This window comes from Symphalangus syndactylus, chromosome 22 (genome assembly GCF_028878055.3).
Source record: "Symphalangus syndactylus isolate Jambi chromosome 22, NHGRI_mSymSyn1-v2.1_pri, whole genome shotgun sequence".
In the NCBI taxonomy this organism is placed as follows: Eukaryota; Metazoa; Chordata; class Mammalia; order Primates; family Hylobatidae; genus Symphalangus; species Symphalangus syndactylus.
Window position 1 is genome coordinate 39,232,697 of NC_072444.2, and position 20,037 is coordinate 39,252,733.

At 38.6% G+C, this 20,037-nt stretch overlaps 1 protein-coding gene across 1 annotated transcript; it reads left to right on the forward strand.

The window, feature by feature from the left end:
* The first annotated feature begins 489 nt into the window (after positions 1 to 489).
* Positions 490 to 1,535, forward strand: LOC129472455 (olfactory receptor 4K15). The gene has a single exon (XM_055262099.1). It carries the CDS (start codon positions 490 to 492, stop codon positions 1,522 to 1,524), a length of 1,035 nt encoding a protein of 344 aa, XP_055118074.1. The 3' UTR covers positions 1,525 to 1,535.
* Positions 1,536 to 20,037: the final 18,502 nt, after the last annotated feature.

Sequence of the window (20,037 nt, forward strand, 5' to 3'; positions counted from 1 at the left end):
CCATGACCACATCTTGTCCCTTAAGGATAACTGCTAGGAGGTTTTTCTACACCTTAGTTTGACATTTTTGAACTTCATTTAAATAGACCAATACAGTGTATACTCTTCTGTGTCTAACTTTTTTAGTCATCAAGTTTGTGAAATTATCTTCCTCTGTGGCAGATGTTCAAAAAAACTTTATATCATTTACTTTAGAAAAATTGGTTTAGATTTTGTCTCTGTAGATTTTTAGACTGGATTTCTGTAGTGTCACAAAAACTTCAGATGCTCAAATTCATTTTTAAATTGTCAATTTTATTTCTTAAATTAATGTATTTAGATAGCCCAGCTGGTTGAACATCTCTTTGACAACTCTCTCCTTTAACCCCGTCTTCCATACTTACCTGTACTAGCTGTATAATTTGTAATAACTCATGAAAACCCAGACACATACATAGGAATAGGAATTGGAATTCTGAAAAGTTTAAGTGTAATTGGAAAGTCAAACTCATGCTCACTTCATTAACTGATCTCTCTTTCTCTCCTATTCAGGTAGCTGAAATTAAGTCCCTTCCAAAATCAATGAATGAGACAAATCATTCTCGGGTGACAGAATTTGTGTTGCTGGGATTGTCTAGTTCAAGGGAGCTCCAACCTTTCTTGTTTCTTATATTTTCACTACTTTATCTAGCAATTCTGTTGGGCAACTTTCTCATCATCCTCACTGTGACCTCAGATTCCCGCCTTCACACCCCCATGTACTTTCTGCTTGCAAACCTGTCATTAATAGACGTATGTGTTGCGACTTTTGCTACCCCTAAAATGATTGCAGACTTTCTGGTTGAGTTCAAGACTATTTCTTTTGATGCCTGCCTGGCCCAGATTTTCTTTGTTCATCTCTTCACTGGCAGTGAAATGGTGCTCCTAGTTTCCATGGCCTACGACCGTTATGTTGCTATATGCAAACCTCTCCACTACATGACAATCATGAGCCGCCGTGTATGTGTTGTGCTCGTCCTCATTTCCTGGTTTGTGGGCTTCATCCATACTACCAGCCAGTTGGCCTTCACTGTTAATCTGCCATTTTGTGGTCCTAATAAGGTAGATAGTTTTTTCTGTGACCTTCCTCTAGTGACCAAGTTAGCCTGCATAGACACTTATGTTGTCAGCTTACTAATAGTTGCAGATAGTGGCTTTCTTTCTCTGAGTTCCTTTCTCCTCTTGGTTGTCTCCTACACTGTAATACTTGCTACAGTTAGGAATCGCTCCTCTGCAAGCATGGCAAAGGCCCGCTCCACATTGACTGCTCACATCACTGTGGTCACTTTATTCTTTGGACCGTGCATTTTCATCTATGTGTGGCCCTTCAGCAGTTACTCAGTTGACAAAGTCCTTGCTGTATTCTACACCATCTTCACGCCTATTTTAAACCCTGTAATCTACACGCTAAGAAACAAAGAAGTGAAGGCAGCTATGTCAAAACTGAAGAGTCGGTATCTGAAGCCTGGTCAGGTTTCTGTAGTCATAAGAAATGTTTTTTTCTAGAGACAAAGTAAACTTATGAGACTGTTTCCACTTTAGCCCTGTCTCCATACACTTACAAATGGATTCACTGTAATCTTAAGGCAAATCAACTTGGCCTGTGGGAAAGGTGAGTTGATTGATTTGAAGCAAACTGTAATGATAATAAAAACTCATGAAATAAACTTTAGTGATTTTAATATTCTTTCTCTATTGTAGGTTTTTTAATTTTCTCCTTTGTATTCTTTATTTTAAAACTTCTTAAGATATGGACTTTGATGACATTGAGAAAATGACATTGCCTTATAAATGGTTAATATACTGTTATGTCTCCCTTTGAAAACAGTACTACTCACACCAACTTTGGAGTAATGATAGGTGCATATCTCCAAGCCACAGAGATAATAGATCTATTTATAAGTATATGATATGTGATATACAACATGTGATCTAGATATGAGTACATTTTATACTGCACTATATATCTGATAGCACATGAAGACACATCTATGAATGGTGTGAAAGATACAGTAAAATGTAAAACGGCATGACTACCCAGCAGAAGGCATTTACATTCAACTCTTTCACAAACCCTTTGTCACAGTGGCTGCTTAATATATGTTGTTCATGAAAAGCAATCACCTGAACAAATTTATTTACTGGTGTGTTTTGTATTGGCCTATATTAACTTCTGTTTAATACTGATAAAATAATCTGGGTTACCGAAGATGAGTTATAATTCTCTACCACTTATCTTCATGATAGTAGGAGTCTGAATCTTAGTATAAAATATTTTCCCCCTAGATTTTTATGATCTTATCTTCTTAGAGTATTTTTATATTAGTATTTGGTAGATATTATAATTTTTCTATGTGGACTTTTTAATTCAGTTGACATTTCATTTTTAAATTGCCCACTGTAGGCTCTGAAAATGACAGAACCCTATTTCAAGACCTTAGAGTTCATCATAAATTTACTCCTCCTTGATCACTTACAAGACCAAGATTTTTGGGGATTCATCACTACAGGCTATTTTAGGCTTTTCCTCTTTTATAGCATTCAAGGCTATTTCTATATTTTTTTTACTGGGTTCTAGTCACAGTCTGGTATAATGTTAACTGATTGTTTTCCAGACTCAGTCTTTAGAGTCTCCTAAAGTGATTCAATAAGTCTTATTAGCGAAGGGGAAAAAAAGTTTCTGAGCCAAAGTGTTCCGAGTTATTTAAGAAATAACAAAATGAAAATAAAACAAATGTTCATTAACATTGAAATATGAGAAAAAAATTAAATACAAAAAAGTATAAGTAAAAAAAGTAAGTATAAAAAAGTAGTAAAACTTTTTACAATAATACACTTCCAAAATTTTACAATATTTTTGCATATTCTAATTTTCTGCATAAAACAAATGACATATTTTGGTACTAGTACTAATTACAACTGAGTTAACATTGTACAACAAGAAATGTAGTAATAGTTTTACATCTTTTTAAGCTTTAAAATATCTCTAGGATATATTTATTCCTTTCATTTTACATATAAAAATAAGGTAAAGAAGCATTAAGAATATGGTGCAATATTATAAAGCTAGAAAATAGCAGAATGGATTTCCTATGCAGGTTTTGTGGTGTTTTGTTTTTTTGGTTTCTTTGACCCTGATGGCACACTTTTTAAGTGCATTACTGCTTATAGTAATACATTTACTGTGTATTATAGTTGGAGTACAGGGTGCCCTGTCCAGAAAATATGATTCTCTGGTTATCCTCTCACACACTTTTTCCTATTCCTAGTATGCAAAAAGTCTCAGAATATTATGTTTTTCACTAAAGAGGGTACCCAAGTTCCTTGCGAAGTTACTCAAATAACAGGAGCTCAGGCTGACTGGTACAGTTTTTCTGTAAACTGGACATTAAAATAAAAGCACAATGGGATTTTCTTAAAGCACTAACCTGTTCTTTTACAAAAATTATAAAGGCTTAAATAGAGTCTATAAAAATCTTACCTTATGGTCAGACATTAAAATTGGATAAATATACCTACAAGCTTTTATTAAAATTGAGTTTAACATTAATGGCACACTAATATAAAGGTGAAATTTAGCTTATCTGGTATAAAATCATACAGGAGGCCGGGCGCGGTGGCTCGCGCTTGTAATCCCAGCACTTTGGGAGGCCGAGGTGGGCGGATCACGAGGTCAGGAGATCGAGACCACGGTGAAACCCCGTCTCTACTAAAAATACAAAAAATTAGCCGGGCGTGGTGGTGGGCGCCTGTAGTCCCAGCTACTCGGAGAGGCTGAGGCAGGAGAATGGCGTGAACCCGGGAGGCGGAGCTTGCAGTGAGCCGAGACCGCGCCACTGCACTCCAGCCTGGGTGACAGAGAGAGACTCCGTCTCAAAAAAAAAAAAAAAAAAAATCATACAGGAAGCATTGTCAAATACAAAATGGTGTTTGGCTTTCTTTGGCCTAAAAACTAATAAAAATAGGTGCTAAAGAGAATTCAGAAGGAAAATGGATATTGTTAGACCACAGAGAACTGTTATCCAAGCCCCTTATAAGGGAGATCTTGTTCCAACTGCATCAAGGGACCCATTGTGGGCCCCAAGCCATGTGTGACACAGTCCTCAGAGTTTATGGGTGCATAGGAATTTATACCCTGGCCAAACGGGTTACAGACAGTTGCTTAGTAAAAGATTACCCCTTGGGGGAAGGAGTCCAGGCTTAAGGCCATTCCAAAGTATCCAGAAAGATTACACACAGATGCCTTCAATTGGTCATCTAAAATATTTATTCATAATAGTAGATCACCTTACTCATTGGGTAGAAGCTATTCCCTTTTCAAGCACAACTGCTAATAATGTAGTCAAGGCATTAGTTGAAAGTCTTATACCCAGGTTAGGTTAATAGAAAAAATTAATTCAGATAATAGGACTCATTTCACGGCACATGTCATTAAGAAATTGTCCCAGGTATTGGATGTAACATGGGATTATCATACTCCCTGGCACCAATCTTCATTAGGGAAAGTAGAAAGGCCTATTACCCTGTTAAGAGTCTGAACTGCTCCCCAAAAAGACATAGGCCTATCCCCTTAAGAGATGCTTTATGGATTGCCTTATCTACATTCTACTACTGATCTTCCCACATTTGAAACAAAAGATCAGTTTCTCAGAAATTATATACTTGGTTTATCTTCCATTTTATCTTCCCTCAGAACTAAAGGTCTTTTAGCACAGGTGCCACCTCTAGAGTTTCCAGTACACCAACATCAGCCTGGGGACCACGTCCCCATCGAAATTTGGAGAGAAGGAAAGCCTGGAACCGGCCTGGGAAGGACCTTACCTAATACTCCTAACTACTGAAACCGCAGTCCGAATAGCAGAAAAAGGATGGACCCATTACACCCAAGTCAAGAAAGTGCCACCCCCTCCAGAGTCATGGGCCATAGTTCCAGGGGAAAACCCTAAGAAACTAAAGCTAAGAAAAATTTAACTTTCTTTCATCTGTTCTATTACTCCTTCTTCTTTCCTCACTCTATTGCTGACCACCTAGTTATTAATGTAACCAAGTCAATTTCACCTCAAACTATTACATTTGATGCTTGCCTTGCTACACCCTGTGGAGACTTTTTAAGTCAAAGACAGCTCTCCACTTCAGAAAAGTACCTCTGCCCTTCCTGGCTCTTCTCAGACTGGACATTAGTGAATTGGGATCATTTAGCCTGGGAAGATTTCAATGAGGACCCCAGCGTCAGCTGGGAGTCTTGCCCCCCATAGACAGAGCTTTTATGTTGCAGTTGGTCCAACATTCTGTGGACCACTAAAGAGCAAGGATGGGCTGCCTCAACCAGTAGTTGTAATTTCCTAAAGCCATACATTCATTTTACTAAAGGAACAGCTTCACCTAGCTGTCAGCTAAACCAGTACAATCTAATAAAGGTTATTATACCAAACCCTCAAACTCTTCCCCTTCTCTAAGCTGGTTCCCTTCTTTAAGCCAGTTTTTATGGTATGGGGGATGAGGTTTCAGGAACAGACCCTATCAGATACTTTGAAATATGTTTCATTGATCCTCCACCACCTACACCTTCCCCTAAGCCTTCTTCCAAAATCTCTCACAATGAAATGGTTTTTCCTTCTCCATCTAATGATAGGACCAAAGTAGATGCTGTAGAAGTAAGTGATTTAAAACAAACTTTAGCAATAGAGACAGGATATCAAGATGCAAATGCCTGGTTGGAATGGATCAAATATTCTGTCTGCAGGTTAAACAAAAGCAATTGTTATGCTTGAGTGCATGGCAGGCCAGAGGCCCAGACTGACCCCTTTCCACTAGGGTGGTCCTCCAGTCGACCAGGCATGGGCTGCATGGTAGCTCTTTTCCAGGATTACACAGCCTGGGGTAACAAGTCATGTCAAGTTCTCTCTCTGCTATATCCTGAAGTTCAACACTCTGCAGGTCAGCCCCCAAAGGCCATCCAGCTTCCATCTCCCCACATTAATTTCACTTCTTGTCTCTCATGACGGGAGGAAACAGCATTTCTTGAAGACCTGACAGGATGCAGTGAGCTTAAGACTTTCCAAGAGCTTACCAATCAGTCAGCCCTTGTTCATCCCTGAGCAGATGTATGGTGGTATTGTGGTGGACCTTTACTGGACTCTCTGCCAAGTAACTAGAGTGGCATTTGTGCTCTAGTCCAGTTAGCTATCCTTTTCACCCTGGCATTTCATCAACCAGAGATAGGAAAAATACAACATCGTAAAACAAGGGAAGCCCTTTATGGGTCTTCTGACTCTCACATTTATTTAGATGTAATTGGGGTCCCATGAGGAGTACCACATAAATTTAAAGCCAGAGATCAAATAGCTGCAGGATTTGAGTCAATATTTTGGTGGATGACAATGAATAAAACTGAAGATTGGATAAATTACATTTATTACAACTAACAGGGGTTTATTAACCACACTAGAGATGTGTTAAAGGAATAGCTGAGCAATTAGGGCCTACTAGCCAGATGGCTTGGGAAAATAGAATAGCCTTAGGCATAATATTAGCAGAAAGAGGAGGAGTTTGCATCATGATTAAAACTCAATGTTGTACCTTCATCCCAAACAACACCACCCCTGATGGAAGTACAACAAAGGCATTGTAAGGTCTAACCGCCCTGTCCAATGAGTTAGCCAAAAACTCAGGAGTGAATGACCCCTTCACAGGGTGGCTAGAAAAATGGTTCAGTAAATGGAAAGGAATCATAGCCTCAATTCTTACTTCTCTTACAGCTGTAGTAGGTGTACTCATTCTTGTTGAGTGTTGTGTCATACCATGCATCCATGAGCTAGTGCAAAGACTTATAGAAGCAGAATTTATGAAAACCTCCCTTAGCTCTCCTTCACCTTATTCAGATCAGCTTTTTCTTTTAGAGGATTAAGTCAAGCAGTAAAGCCAAGATATGTTTAAAAAGTTTGAAGAGGAAATACTATGAAAATTGAAAGGGGGAAAATTGTAGGATATCATAAATTCCTCCTCAAAGATTTTAGCCTGTAAATTTTTAAGTACAATGAGTTCTGAGATCCTCTCCAAAGAACCAATCAGTATGTTCAGCTCCCCATTCTTTGCTCTTCATTTTAAAGTTGAATTTCCTTGTTCTTTATATCTCCTTGCCCCTAGTTTCAGTAAACAACCTCCTCCTACCCTCTATCACCTGCTCTGACCTTAGTCAACCTTGTTCACCTTCTCTGATCTTAGTCATCCTTGGTCACCTGCTCTGTTCTTAGTCATCCTGAGTTCTGTAACTGTTATCACCTGTTCTGTAACTGTCCTTCCCACCAAACTACTCATCCTGCCACTCTGGCTTGTACCACTGTTCTCTTTAAAATAGCCAATCTGAATTAGCTCAGATGTGCAGTCCAACCCTAGCCAACAGGGGAAGGACACAGCAGTAAGGGCTGCCTGTGTCAGGGATAAGAACCCCTTCCCCTCCCTTGTTCAAGTGTGCTCTCACTATTGTTCAATTCATGAGACACACTCTTCTATAGAAGTAAAATTGCCTTGCTGAGAAAATTCATGTTCAAGTGCTATTTCTTTTGCAGCACCAAAAATTTATTTCCAACACTCTCTTCTAGCTATTTTGTAATATACAGGCTACCATATATATGTGAATAGAATAGGAGATAATTGATCATATAGAGTAGCGATTGGCAAATTTCTTCTGTAACAGGCCAGATATTAAATATTTAGACTTTATGAAGTGCATATAGTCTCTGTTGCATATTGTTCCTTACTGTTGCAGTTTTTCTTTTTTACATCCCTTTAAAAATATAAAAACTCTTCTTAGCTTGTGGGCCATACATAAACAGACTATGAGTGAGATTTGGCCCATAGAGCCATAATTTGCCAACCCTGGCTATAGATATTCAATTATAGTAGGGGACACAGAAAGCAAGTAAACAAGCAAACAAACAATAAGTAAGTATTACTAACAAGAAAACATCACTACCTATAACAAAGAAATCACTCCCAAGGGATCCCTTGTAATACTATGGTGATCCTGTCTACTCTCCTCCCCCCAGAGAACCACTGGCCTACTTTTTGTCACTTTAGATTAGTTTGAATTTTGTAGAGTTTTAGAAAATTGAAATCATACACTAAGTACTAATTTTTTAATCTGTTTTTCACTCTGTCTAATCATTCTTCAATTCATACATGGTCGTTACAGGAAAGGTGTCCAGATCTAGACTCCAAGAAAGGGTTCTTGGATCTCATGCAAGAAAGAATTCAGAGTGAGTACATAGAGTAAAGGGAAAGCAAGTTTATTAAGAAAGTAGAGGAATAAAAGAATGGCTACTCCATAGGCAGAGCCACCCCGAGGGCTGCTGGTTGCCCATTTTTATGGTTATTTCTTGAGTATATGCTAAATAAGCAGTGGATTATTCATGCCTCCCCTTTTTAGACCATATAAGGTAACCTCCTGATGTTGCCATAACATTTGTAAAGTGTCATGGTGCTGGCAGAAGTGTAGTAGTGAGGACAACCAGAGGTCACTCTTGTCACCATCTTGATTTTGGTGGGTTTTGGCTGACTTCTTTGATGCAACCTCTTTTATCAGCAAGGTCTTTATGACTTGTATCTTGTGCCAACTTCCTATCTCATCCTGTGACTTAGAATGCCTTAACCTTCTGGAAATGCAGTCCAGTAGACCTCAGCCTTATTTTACCTAGCTCCTGTTTAAGATAGAGTTGCTCTGGTTCACACACCTCTGACATTTCCCCATCACTTTTATAAGAGAATCCTTAATACCAAGGGCTGCAAAGGGATGAAGATCCATCTTCTGAAACTTCTTCAGGCTGAATAGGGGTAATGATATTCCTGCCTAATTATTAGGGTCCCCTGTATTTGGGGTAGAGGGGAGCTCAGTCAGAAAGCATCAGAATGGTGAGGGCCATTCCTAACTCTGAGTTCTCACAAAAAGTGATATCTGGGAGACTAACAAGTGTTTAATTTAAGGAAACATTGAATAAGTTTATCCTACATTCCTACACAGAGAGTACAACAGCAATATATTCCACAAGAGTAAAGCAAAATAAGTAAAAATATCCAAAGTAAACTAAATTAGAAGGCTTTCCATGAACTGGGCAATTGTTGGAACCAAGCTAATATGAGATTACTAGCCAATTCCAATATGTGCCCAGAATTAGAAATATTGATTCAGATTTTTACATTATCCATCTCTCTTGTTTCTTCTGAACAGCAGTCAGAGATCACTGGTTGGCTTAGAAGGATTCTTGTTAAAGGCTGGCCAAGAACTTACCTATCAAAGGTTGGCAGTAAAAAAAATGAATTTGATTTCAAGGTTGCAGGGATTCTTACCAAACTGACTTAACAGGATTTTTCACTAAAACCTGGCTAGGTAAGTCAAGAGAGTAGGGTGTTGTGTCAAAAGAGAACAGGGGTGGCTATACTAGTATCAGAAAAATTCAGATTTAAATAAAAATGTTTACAAGAGACATAGAAGGACATTATATACTGATGAAAGATTAAATATAGTAAGAAGATATAACAATCATAAACGCTTACAAACCATCAAAATATTTGAAGCAAAAACTGAAATAATGGAAGGGAGAAATAAGCAATTCCACAATAACAGTTTAAGACTTCAATACCCTACTTTCAATATGGATAAAACAACCAGATAGAAGATAGATAACGAAAATAGAGGACTTAGAATAAACCAAATAGTTCTAACATATACAGAATATTTACCCAACAACAGCGTACAAATTCTTCTCAAGTGTATATGGGATATTTTCCAAGATAGAGAATATGTTAGGCCCAAATTAGGTCTCAGGATATTTGAAAGATAGCTATCACACAAAATATCTTTTCTGAACAAAATGAATTAAAATTAGAAATCAATAACGGAAGTAAAACTGGAAACTGACAAAATTGTGGAAATTAAATACACTCTTAAACCATCAATTGATTAAAGAAGAAACCACAGTGGAAATTAGAAAATATTTAGAGACTAATGAAAATGACAACACAACATACCAAAACTAATGGGATACAGCAAAAGCAGTACTAAGGAGAAAATTTATAGTGATAAATGTATACATTCTAAAAACAAAAAGTTTTTTTTCAAGCTGATTAGGGAAATTACATGCCAGCTCTTCTCAGAAAAATCAAAGTTACCAGTGAATGAACAAGTTTTGAATGGAAAGTATAGAGAAGTGAGGATGTGTTGGACTGCCCACGGGAAGAAGCTGCAGCACAGAAGAAGAATGCAGCAAGACTCTGGCTGATATCAACCTCTGAGCAACTCAGAGCTCAGCCAAAAGAGTAGGTTGAAGTTGCTTCTCTCTACATGCCTCTGACAACCTGCTGAGTGCTAAATGGCTGGGGAGCCCCTTTGCTCTTGCTAGCCAGGGCAACACAATCAGTGATGATTAGAGAATTTCCTGGGAACACAGAACCAGTGGCCAGCTTGCACAGCCATACCCACTCTCCCCTTGGACCTGAACTGAGATGGTTGGCACAATACTGGTTGTGCACCAGTGTGTCACTTTCCTTCCCAAGGATCCTCTGCCCTTAAGTCACTGCACCACCAGACCACCTGCAAATATACTCCACAACCTCCTCTGACTTGGCAAGCACAGGGGACCAGTGGGTGCCTGAGGAATTGTAGGTTCTCTGGAGATCTTACTCTCAGCACGGAGCCACCCTTTAAGGAGCCAGGGAGCACAGCCTGCCAAAGTACTCCCTGGGACAAAGGAAATACAGATGTGACACCAACTGAGGAACGAGACAGCATCAATATCCAGGAATAATTATGAAGAAGAGGATTGTCTCCCACCTTTCATCCACTGTACACTGTAATGAATGCAGCAGCAGTTCATCCTGTCAGACCTGGTGAGTGTGCACTGAAAGAAAGTGATTCTTTGTGCTTTCAGCAGGTGTAGTGGATCCACCCCTGCTAAAAATGAGACTGTGGCTGCTCTGGCTTTCACAAGGGGTGGGGTCCAACTCCCCTTTCCAACACAGAGTGGCAGCACCCTGACAACAGAGGACAGACTACAAAGTTGTGTGTCCTGTACTGGAGGAAGAGGTTCTACCCTGACCCTCATTTGAGTGGTAGCCATCAGAGAGGCAGATCCATGGCCCACAAAGGCACTGTGGTGGGAACTAAAGGATGAATATCTTACAAACAAGGTCATGAGACCTGTGACAGGGATATGATAGGGAAGTAGACTGCATTTCTGCTAGTTCAGGATGAAGAGCTGGTGCACCCCCCATCTCTTTCCTGGAGGTTTCAGAGCACTCCATCATGATCTCTCCCTGCCACCCTCATCAGTACAAATTCATCCACTGGGTAGCAGCTTACCTGCCATATCATACTCCTAAGTGCTATGTACTGGACTACAGCCTGAACTGCACCATCAAATAAAAAATACATGGCTTTACCAAACAATATCTGATAAAGTCACCACACAAAACATATCCACAAGCAACATGTAGAGTCTTGCCCCCCAACCAAAAGCATTCAGAAACTAAGCCAAAAGATAATACATAACATCCACCACAGTTACACCCTCAAGGGAAAAAAAAATAAAGAGCCCCATCCAAACAATACAAATTAAAAAACAGAAAGCAACACTTTCCTCAGATGAGAAAAATCAGCATAAGAACTCCAGCAGTACAAAAAATCACAGTGTTTCAACATCTCCAAAGGATTGCACTAGCTCCTTAGCACTGAAACCTAACCAGATTGAAATGTCTGAAATGACAGATTTAAAAATTCTAAGTATGGGTTGTAAGGAAACTCAAGATTCAAAAGGATGTTGAAATCCAACAGGAAAAAAAAAACAGTAAAATGATTCAGGATATGAAAGAAGACATAGGTATATTAACAAAAACCCAAATAGAACTTCTGAAATTGAAAAATTTACTACAGGAATTTCAAAATACAATCAGAAGACTTAATTGCAGACTAGACAAGCAGAACAGAAAATGCCAGAGCTCAAAGACCATGTTTCAAATTAACTCAGTCAGACAAAATAGAGAGAATTTTAAAAATGAACAAAGTCTTCAAGAAATATTATATGATATTATGTTAAACAACAAAAACCTATGACTTACTGGCATTCCTGAGAAAGAAGAAGAAAGAGTAAGCAAATTGGAAAACATATTTCAGGAAATAATTAAATAAAATTTCCCCAATCTTGTTAGAGACATTGCCATCCAGATATAAGAAATTAACAAAACTACTGAGAGATACTAAACAATATGACCATCCCCAAGGCAAATAGTCATCAGACTATTCATGATTAATGTGAAATAAAAAAAAATCTCAAAGGAAACTGGAGAAAAGGGCCAAATTACCCATAAAGGGAATACCATCAGACTAACGGTGGATATCTCAGCAGAAACCTTATAAACCAGAAGAGATTGGGGATCTATTTTTACCATTTTGAAAGAAAACATAAATACCAACCAAGAATTATACATCCCACCAAACTAAGTTTTATAAACAAAGAACTAATCTATTTTCTAGACAACCAAATGCTAAGGGAATTTGTTACCACCAAATCAGTCCTACAAAAATTTTTAAAAGAGTTCTAAAAATGGAAATGAAAGAATGGTACTTGTTATCATAAAAGCACACATAAGCATAAAGCTAACAGACCCTATAAAGCAACTACACAATCAAGATTACAAAGAAACTACCTAATGACACTACAACAGAACAAACTTTTACATATAAATATTAACCTTGAATGTAAAGAGCTTAATTGCTCCATTTAAAAGATAGAGTGGCGAAGTGGATAAGAAAACAAGACACAACCTTCTGTTGCTTTCAAAAGACCCATCACACATGTAATGACACCAATAGGCTCAAAGTAAAGTGATGAAGAAAGATCTATCATACACGTGGAGAAAGGGCAGGTGTCACTATTCTTTTTTTTTTTTTTTTGTCTGAGATGGAGTTTCACTCTTGTTGCATAGGCTGGAGTACAATGGTGCGATCTTGGCTCACTGCAACCTCTACCTCCCGGGTTCAAGTGATTCTCCTGCCTCAGGTTCCTGAGTGGCTGGGATTACAGGCGCCCACCACCACACCCAGCTGATTTTTTTGTGTTTTTAGTAGAGATGGGGATTCACCATGTTGGCCAGGCTGGTCTCAAACTCCTGACTTCAGGTGATCCACTCATCTTGGCCTCCCAAAGTGCTGAGATTACAAGCGTGAGCCACCACACCCCGCCATGTCACTATTCTTGTATCACATAAAACAGACTTTAAACCAATAATAGTAACAAAGACAAAGAAGGGCATTACATAACAATAAAGGACTCAATTCAATAAGAAGATTTAAATATCCTGCATACATATGCATCCAACGTCAGAGCACCCAGATTTATTAAAAAACTACTACTAGATGTAAGAAAAGATACAGATAGCCATGCAATAATGGTGGAGGACTTCCACACACCACTGACAATATTAGACATACCATCAAGGCAGAAAACTCACAAAGAAATTCTTGACTTAAACTGTACACTTGACCAAATGGACTGAATAGACATCTACAGAATACTTCACCCCAAAACCACAGAGTATGCATTCTTCTCATCTATGCAGGGAACATTCTCTAAGATTGGTCACATGCTCAGTTATAAAGTAAGTCTTAATAAATTCAAAAAAATCAAAATCATGCAAAGCATCTTCTCAGACAACAATGGAATAAAATTAGAAATCAATACCAAGAGAAAATCTCAAAACCACACAAATACATGGAAACTAAACAACTTGCTCCTGAATGACTGTCAGATAAACAAGGAAATTAAGGTAGAAATCAAAAAGTTATTTGAAATAAATAAAATTTAAGACATGACATACTAAAACCTCTAAAGAGTAGTGAAAGCAGTGTTACGAGGAAAGTTTATAGTGGTAAACTTCTACCATCAAGAAGACAGAGGCCGGGCATGGTAGCTCATGCCTGTAATCCTAGCACTTTGGGAGGCTGAGGCAGGCAGATCACCTGAAGTTAAGAGTTCCAGAGCGGCTTGGCCAACATGGTGAAACCCCATCTCTACTAAAAAGAAAATACACAAAGTAGCCTGGCATGGTGGCGGGCATCTGTAATCCCAGCTACTCGGGAGGCTGAAGCTGGAGAATCGCTTGAACCCAGGAGCTGGAGGTTGCAGTGAGCAGAGCTCGCACCATTGCATTCCAGCCTGGGTGAGAAGGGTAAAACTCCGTCTCAAAAAAAAAAAAAAAGAAGACAGAAAGTTCACAAATAAATAACCTTTCCTTGCCTCTAAAGGGACTAGAAAAATATGAACAAACTAAACAAACTTAGCAGAAAAAATAGCTAAGATCAGAACAGAAGTCAATAAAATTCAGACCACAAAAAAATACAAAGAATCAGTAAAACAAAAAGTTGGTTATTTGAAAGGCTAAACAAGAATGATGGAGGATTAGCTAGGTTAATACAGAAAAGAGAGAGAAGATCCAAATAAGCAAAATCAGAAATGACAAAGATGACATTACAACTGATTCTACAGAAATACAAAGGATCCCCAGAGATTACTATGAACATCTTTTGTGCACAAATTAGAAAATCTAGAGGAAATTGATACATTCCTGGAAATACACAGTGTTATAAGATTGAACAAGGAAGAAATGGAAAACCATAACAGACCAATAATAAGTTACAAAATTGAATCAGAAAAAAAAAATCCCTACCAACCAAGAAAATCTCTGGACCAGATGGATTCACAGTCGAATTCTACCAGACATGAAAAGAAGAGATGGTACTAATCCTAATAAAACTATTCCCCCAAATTGAGGGGGAGATATTCCTCCCTAACTCATTCTATGAAACCAATATTATTTTGATACCAAAATCTGGCAAGGACACAACAAAAAAAAAAAAAAGGAAAAGGAAACTATAGACGAATATCCCTGATGAACATAGAGGCAGAAATGCTCAAAAAAATGCTAGTAAACTGAATATAGTAGCACATCAAAAAGATAAATTATTATGTTCAACTGGGCCTTATTCCTGGAATATAAGGAGAGTTCAACATATGAAAATCAATAGAGGTGATTTACCATATAAACAGAATTAAAAACAAAAACCATATGATCATCCTAATAGACACAAATAAAGGACTTGATAAAATTCAACATCCTTTCATGCTAAAAATCCTCAACAAACTAGGCATCAAAGAAATGTGATAAGAGCTACCTATCACAAAAGGAGAGCCAACATTATATTGAACAGGCAAAAGTTGAAAGAATTTTCCCAAAACTTGAAATAAGACAAGGATTTCCACTCTCATGATTCCTATTTAATAGAGTACTAAAAGTCCTAACTAGAACAAACAGGAAAGAGAAAGAAATAAAAGTCATCCAAATTAGAAAAAAAATCAAATTGTCTTTGTTCACTGATTACAATTCTACACCTAGAAAACACTGAAGATTTATCCAGAATAATCCTAGATCTGATAAACAACTTTAGTAAAGTTCAGTCAACATACAAAAATAAGTAGCATTTATAAACACCAATAACATTCAAGCTGAGAACCAAAGCAAGAACATAATTTCATTTACTGTAAGAAAAAATAAAATACCTAGGAACATATTTAATCAAAGAGATGAAAGATTTTTACAAGGAGAACTTCCAAACACTGATGAAAGAAATTATAATTGACACAAACAAATGGAAAAACATTGCATGTTCATAAATTGGAAGAATCAATATAATTTAAATAGCCATACTGCCCAAAGCAATCAACAGATTTAACACAATTCCTATTAAATTACCAACATCATTTTTTTCAGAATTAGAAAAAACAATCTTAAAATTCATACAGAATCAAAAAGAGCCCAAATAGCCAATGCGATTCTAAGCAAAAAAACAAGGCTGAAGGCATCACATTACCTAACTTTAAACTGTAATACAAGGCTCTAGTAACCAATACAGCCGGGTATTGGTAAAATAAAATAGACATGTAGATCATGAGAACAGAAGAGAGAACCCAGAAATAAAGCCCCATACCTATAACCAACTGATATTCATCAAATGACAAAAATTAACAATGGGGAAAGGACACCCTATTCAATAAATTGTGCTGAAATAACAGGCTAAACATATACAGAAGAATGAAACTGGACAATTACCTCTAACAATATACAAAAATCAACTCAATGTGGATTAAATACTTAAATGTAAGACCTGAAAGTATAAAAATTCTAGGAGAAAGCCTAGGAAAATATCTTCAGGATATTGGCCTAGGCAAATAATTTATAACTCAGACCTCAAAAGCATATGCAACAAAAATAAAAATTGGCATCCCAGCACTTTGGAAGGCCAAGGCAGGTGGATCATCTGAGGTCAGGAGCTCAAGGCCAGCCTGGCCAACATAGTGAAAACCCATCTCTACTAAAAATACAAAAGTTAGCCAGGTGTGGGGTGGCCACCTGTAGTCCCAGCTACTCAGGAGGCTGAGGCAGGAGAATCACTTGAACTTGGGATCGGAGGTTGCACTGAGCCGAGATTGGGCCACTGCACTCCAGCCTGGGCAACAAGAGCAAAACTCTGTCTCTAAATAAATAAATAAATGTCAATTGTGACTTAATTATACTAAAGAGCTTCTGTACAGCAAAAGAAACTATAAAGAGTAAAAAGAAAATATACAAAATTGGATAAAATACTTGCAAACTATTCATCCAACAAAGGACTAATATCTAGAATCTATAAGGAAATTAAACGAATCAACAAGAAAAAAACAAAACCCATTAAAATCTGGGCAAATAAAGAGACATTGCTCAAAAAGACGAAAACAAGTAGTCAACAAACATGAAAAATGCTGAACACCATGAATCATCAGAGAAATACAGTACAAAACCACAATGAGATTTCATCTCACACCAGTCACAATTGCTATTATTAAAAAGTCAAGAAGCAACAGGTATTGGCAAGAATGCAAAGGAAAGGGAACACTTATACAATGTTGGTGGGAATGTAAATTAGTTCAGCCACTGTGAAAAGCAGTATGTAGATTTCTCAAAGAACTAAAAACAGAAATATCATTTGACCCAGCATTAGATACCATTATTGGGTATCTACTCCAAAGAAAATATATTGTTCTACCAAAAAGACACTTGCATTCCTATGTTTATCACAGCACTATTCACAATAGTAAAGTCAGAAAAGTCATAGTATCACCCTAGGTGCCCATCAATGGTAGACTGGATAAAGAAGATGTACACATACACCACTGAATATTATGTAGCCATAAAAAAGAATAAAATCCTGCCCATTGCTGCAACATGTGCGTTAGTCCATTTTCATACTGCTGTAATGAACTACCTGAGACTGAGTAATTTATAAACAAAAGAGGTTTAATTGACTCACAGTTTCACATAGCCTCAGGAAACTTATAATTCTGGTGGAAGGTGAAGGGGCAGTAAGCCACATTTTACGTTCAGTCACTTCCCACCAGGTTCCTTCCATGACACATGGGGATTAGGGGAACTATAATTCAAGATGAGATTTGGGTAGGGACACAGCCAAACAATATCATTCTGCCCCTGGCCCCTCCCAAATCTCAGGTCCTTTTTACATTTCAAAACCAGTCATGACTTTCTAACAGTCTCCCAAAGTCTTCACTCATTCCAGCATTAACTAGGAAGGCCAAGTCCAAAGTCTCATCTGAGACAAAGCAAATTCCTTTTACCTATGAGCCTGTAAAATCAAAAGCAAGTTAGTTACTTCCTAGATACAATGGGGGTACAGGCATTGGGTAAACAAACCCATTCAAAATGGGAGAAATTGGCCAAAACAAAGGGGCTACAGGCCCCATGCAAGTCCAAAATCCAATAGTGCAGTCATTAAACCTCAAAGTTTCAAAATGATCTCCTTTGACTCCATGTCTCACATCCAGGTCATGCTGATTCAATAGGTGGGCTTCCATGGTCTTGGGCAGCTCTGCCCCTGTGGCTTTGCAGGGTGCAGCCTTCCTCCCAGCTGCTTTCATGAGCTGGCATTGAGTGTCTGTAACTTCCAGGTGCATGGTGCAAAATGTCAGTGGAGCTACCATCCTGGGGTCTGGAGGATGGTGGCCCTCTTCTCACAGCTCCATTAGGCAGTGCCACAGTGGGGACTCTGTGTGGGTGCTCCCACCTCACATTTCCCTTCTACATTGTCCTAGCAGAGGTTCTCCATGAGGGCCCCACCCCTGCAGCAAACTTATGCCTGGACATTCAGGTATTTCCATACATCCTCTGAAATCTAGGAGGAGGTGCCCAAACCTTAGTTCTTGACTTCTGTGCACCCACAGGCTCAACACCACATGGAAGCCACCCAGGCTTGGGGCTTATACCCTCTGAAGCAATAGCCTGAGCTGTACCTTGGACCCTTTTAGCCACAGCTGGAGCTGAAGCAGCTGGAATGCAGGGCACCATGTCCTGAGGCTTCATAGAGCAGAGGGGCTCTGCGCCCAGCTCAGAAAACAATTTTTCCCTGTTAGGCCTCTGGGCCTTCTGGGAAGGTCTCTGACATGCCCTGGAGACATTTTCCCCATTGTCTTGGTGATTAACATTCAGCTCATCATAACTTATGCAAATTTATGCAGCTGAGTTGAATTTCTCTTCTATCATGTCATCAGGCTGCAAATTTTCCAAACTTTTATGCTCTGCTTTTTCTTGAACACCTTGCTGCTTAGAAATTTCTTCAGCCAGATACCTTAAATAATCTCTCTCAAGTTCAATGTTTCACGGATCTCTAGGGCAGGGACGAAGTGCCAACAGTCTCTTTGCTAAAGCATAGCAAGAGTCACCTTTATTCCAGCTCCCAAAAAGTTCCTAATCTCTATCTGAGACCACCTTAGCCTGGCTTTCATTGTCCACATCACTATCAGCATTTTGGTCAAAGCCATTCAATATGTCTCTAATGTGAAAGGAAAATAAATCTTGGGGCCCCAAAATCACTAAGCTAAAGAAAAAAGTCAAGCTGGGAACTGCTTAGGGACAACCTGCCTCCCATTCTATTTAAAGTCACCCCTCTGCTCACTGAAATAAATGCATATCTGATTGCCTCCTTTGGAGAGGCTAATCAGAAACTCAAAAGAATGCAACCATTTGTCTCTTATCTACCTATGACCTGGAAGCCCCCTCCACATTTCCAGTCTTCTTGCCCTTGCTTCGAGTTGTCCTACCTTTCCAGAACAAACCGATGTTCATTTTGCATATTTTGATTGATGTCTCATGTCTCCCTAAAATGTATAAAACCAAACTGCCCTGACCACCTTGGGCACATGTTGTTAGGACCTACTGACACACAGGCACACATCCTCAACTTTGGCAAAATAAACTTTCTAAATTAACTGGGACCTGTCTCAGACTTCTGGGGTTCATACTAGGAAGTTCCAAACTTTGCCACACCTTCCTGTCTTCTTAGCCCTCCAAGGCTCTAGAAAGTTCCATACTTTCCAATATTTTTCTGTCTTCTTCTGAGCCCTCCAAACTCTTCCAACCTCTGCCTGTTACCTAGTTCCAAAGTTGCTTCCACATTTTTGGGTATTTTTACAGCAGCACTCCATGCCTGGTACCAATTTACTATATTAGTTCATTTTCTCGGTGCTATGAAGAAATACCCAAGACCGGGTAATTTATAAAGAAAATAGGTTTAATTGACTCACAGTTCCACATGGCTGGGGAGACCTCAGGAAAACAATCATGGCGGAAGGCACCTCTTCACAGGGTGGCAGGAGAGAGAATGAGCACCAGTAGGGGAAATGCTAGATGCTTAGAAAACCATGAGATCTCAGGAGAACTCAGTCACAGTCATGAGAACAGCATGGGGAAAACCGTTCCCATGATTCAATCACTCCCCACTGGGTCCCTTCAATGACACATGGGGGTTATGGGAACTCTAATTCAAGATGTGATTTGTTTGAGGACCCAGACAAACCATATCATACCCAAAAGAATATAAATCATTCTACAATAAAGGCACATGCAAACATATGTTCATCACAG

Bases quoted from the DNA above. Each gene is read 5' to 3' on its own strand.
- LOC129472455 (XM_055262099.1), top strand. From the start codon at position 490: ATGCTCACTTCATTAACTGATCTCTCTTTCTCTCCTATTCAGGTAGCT.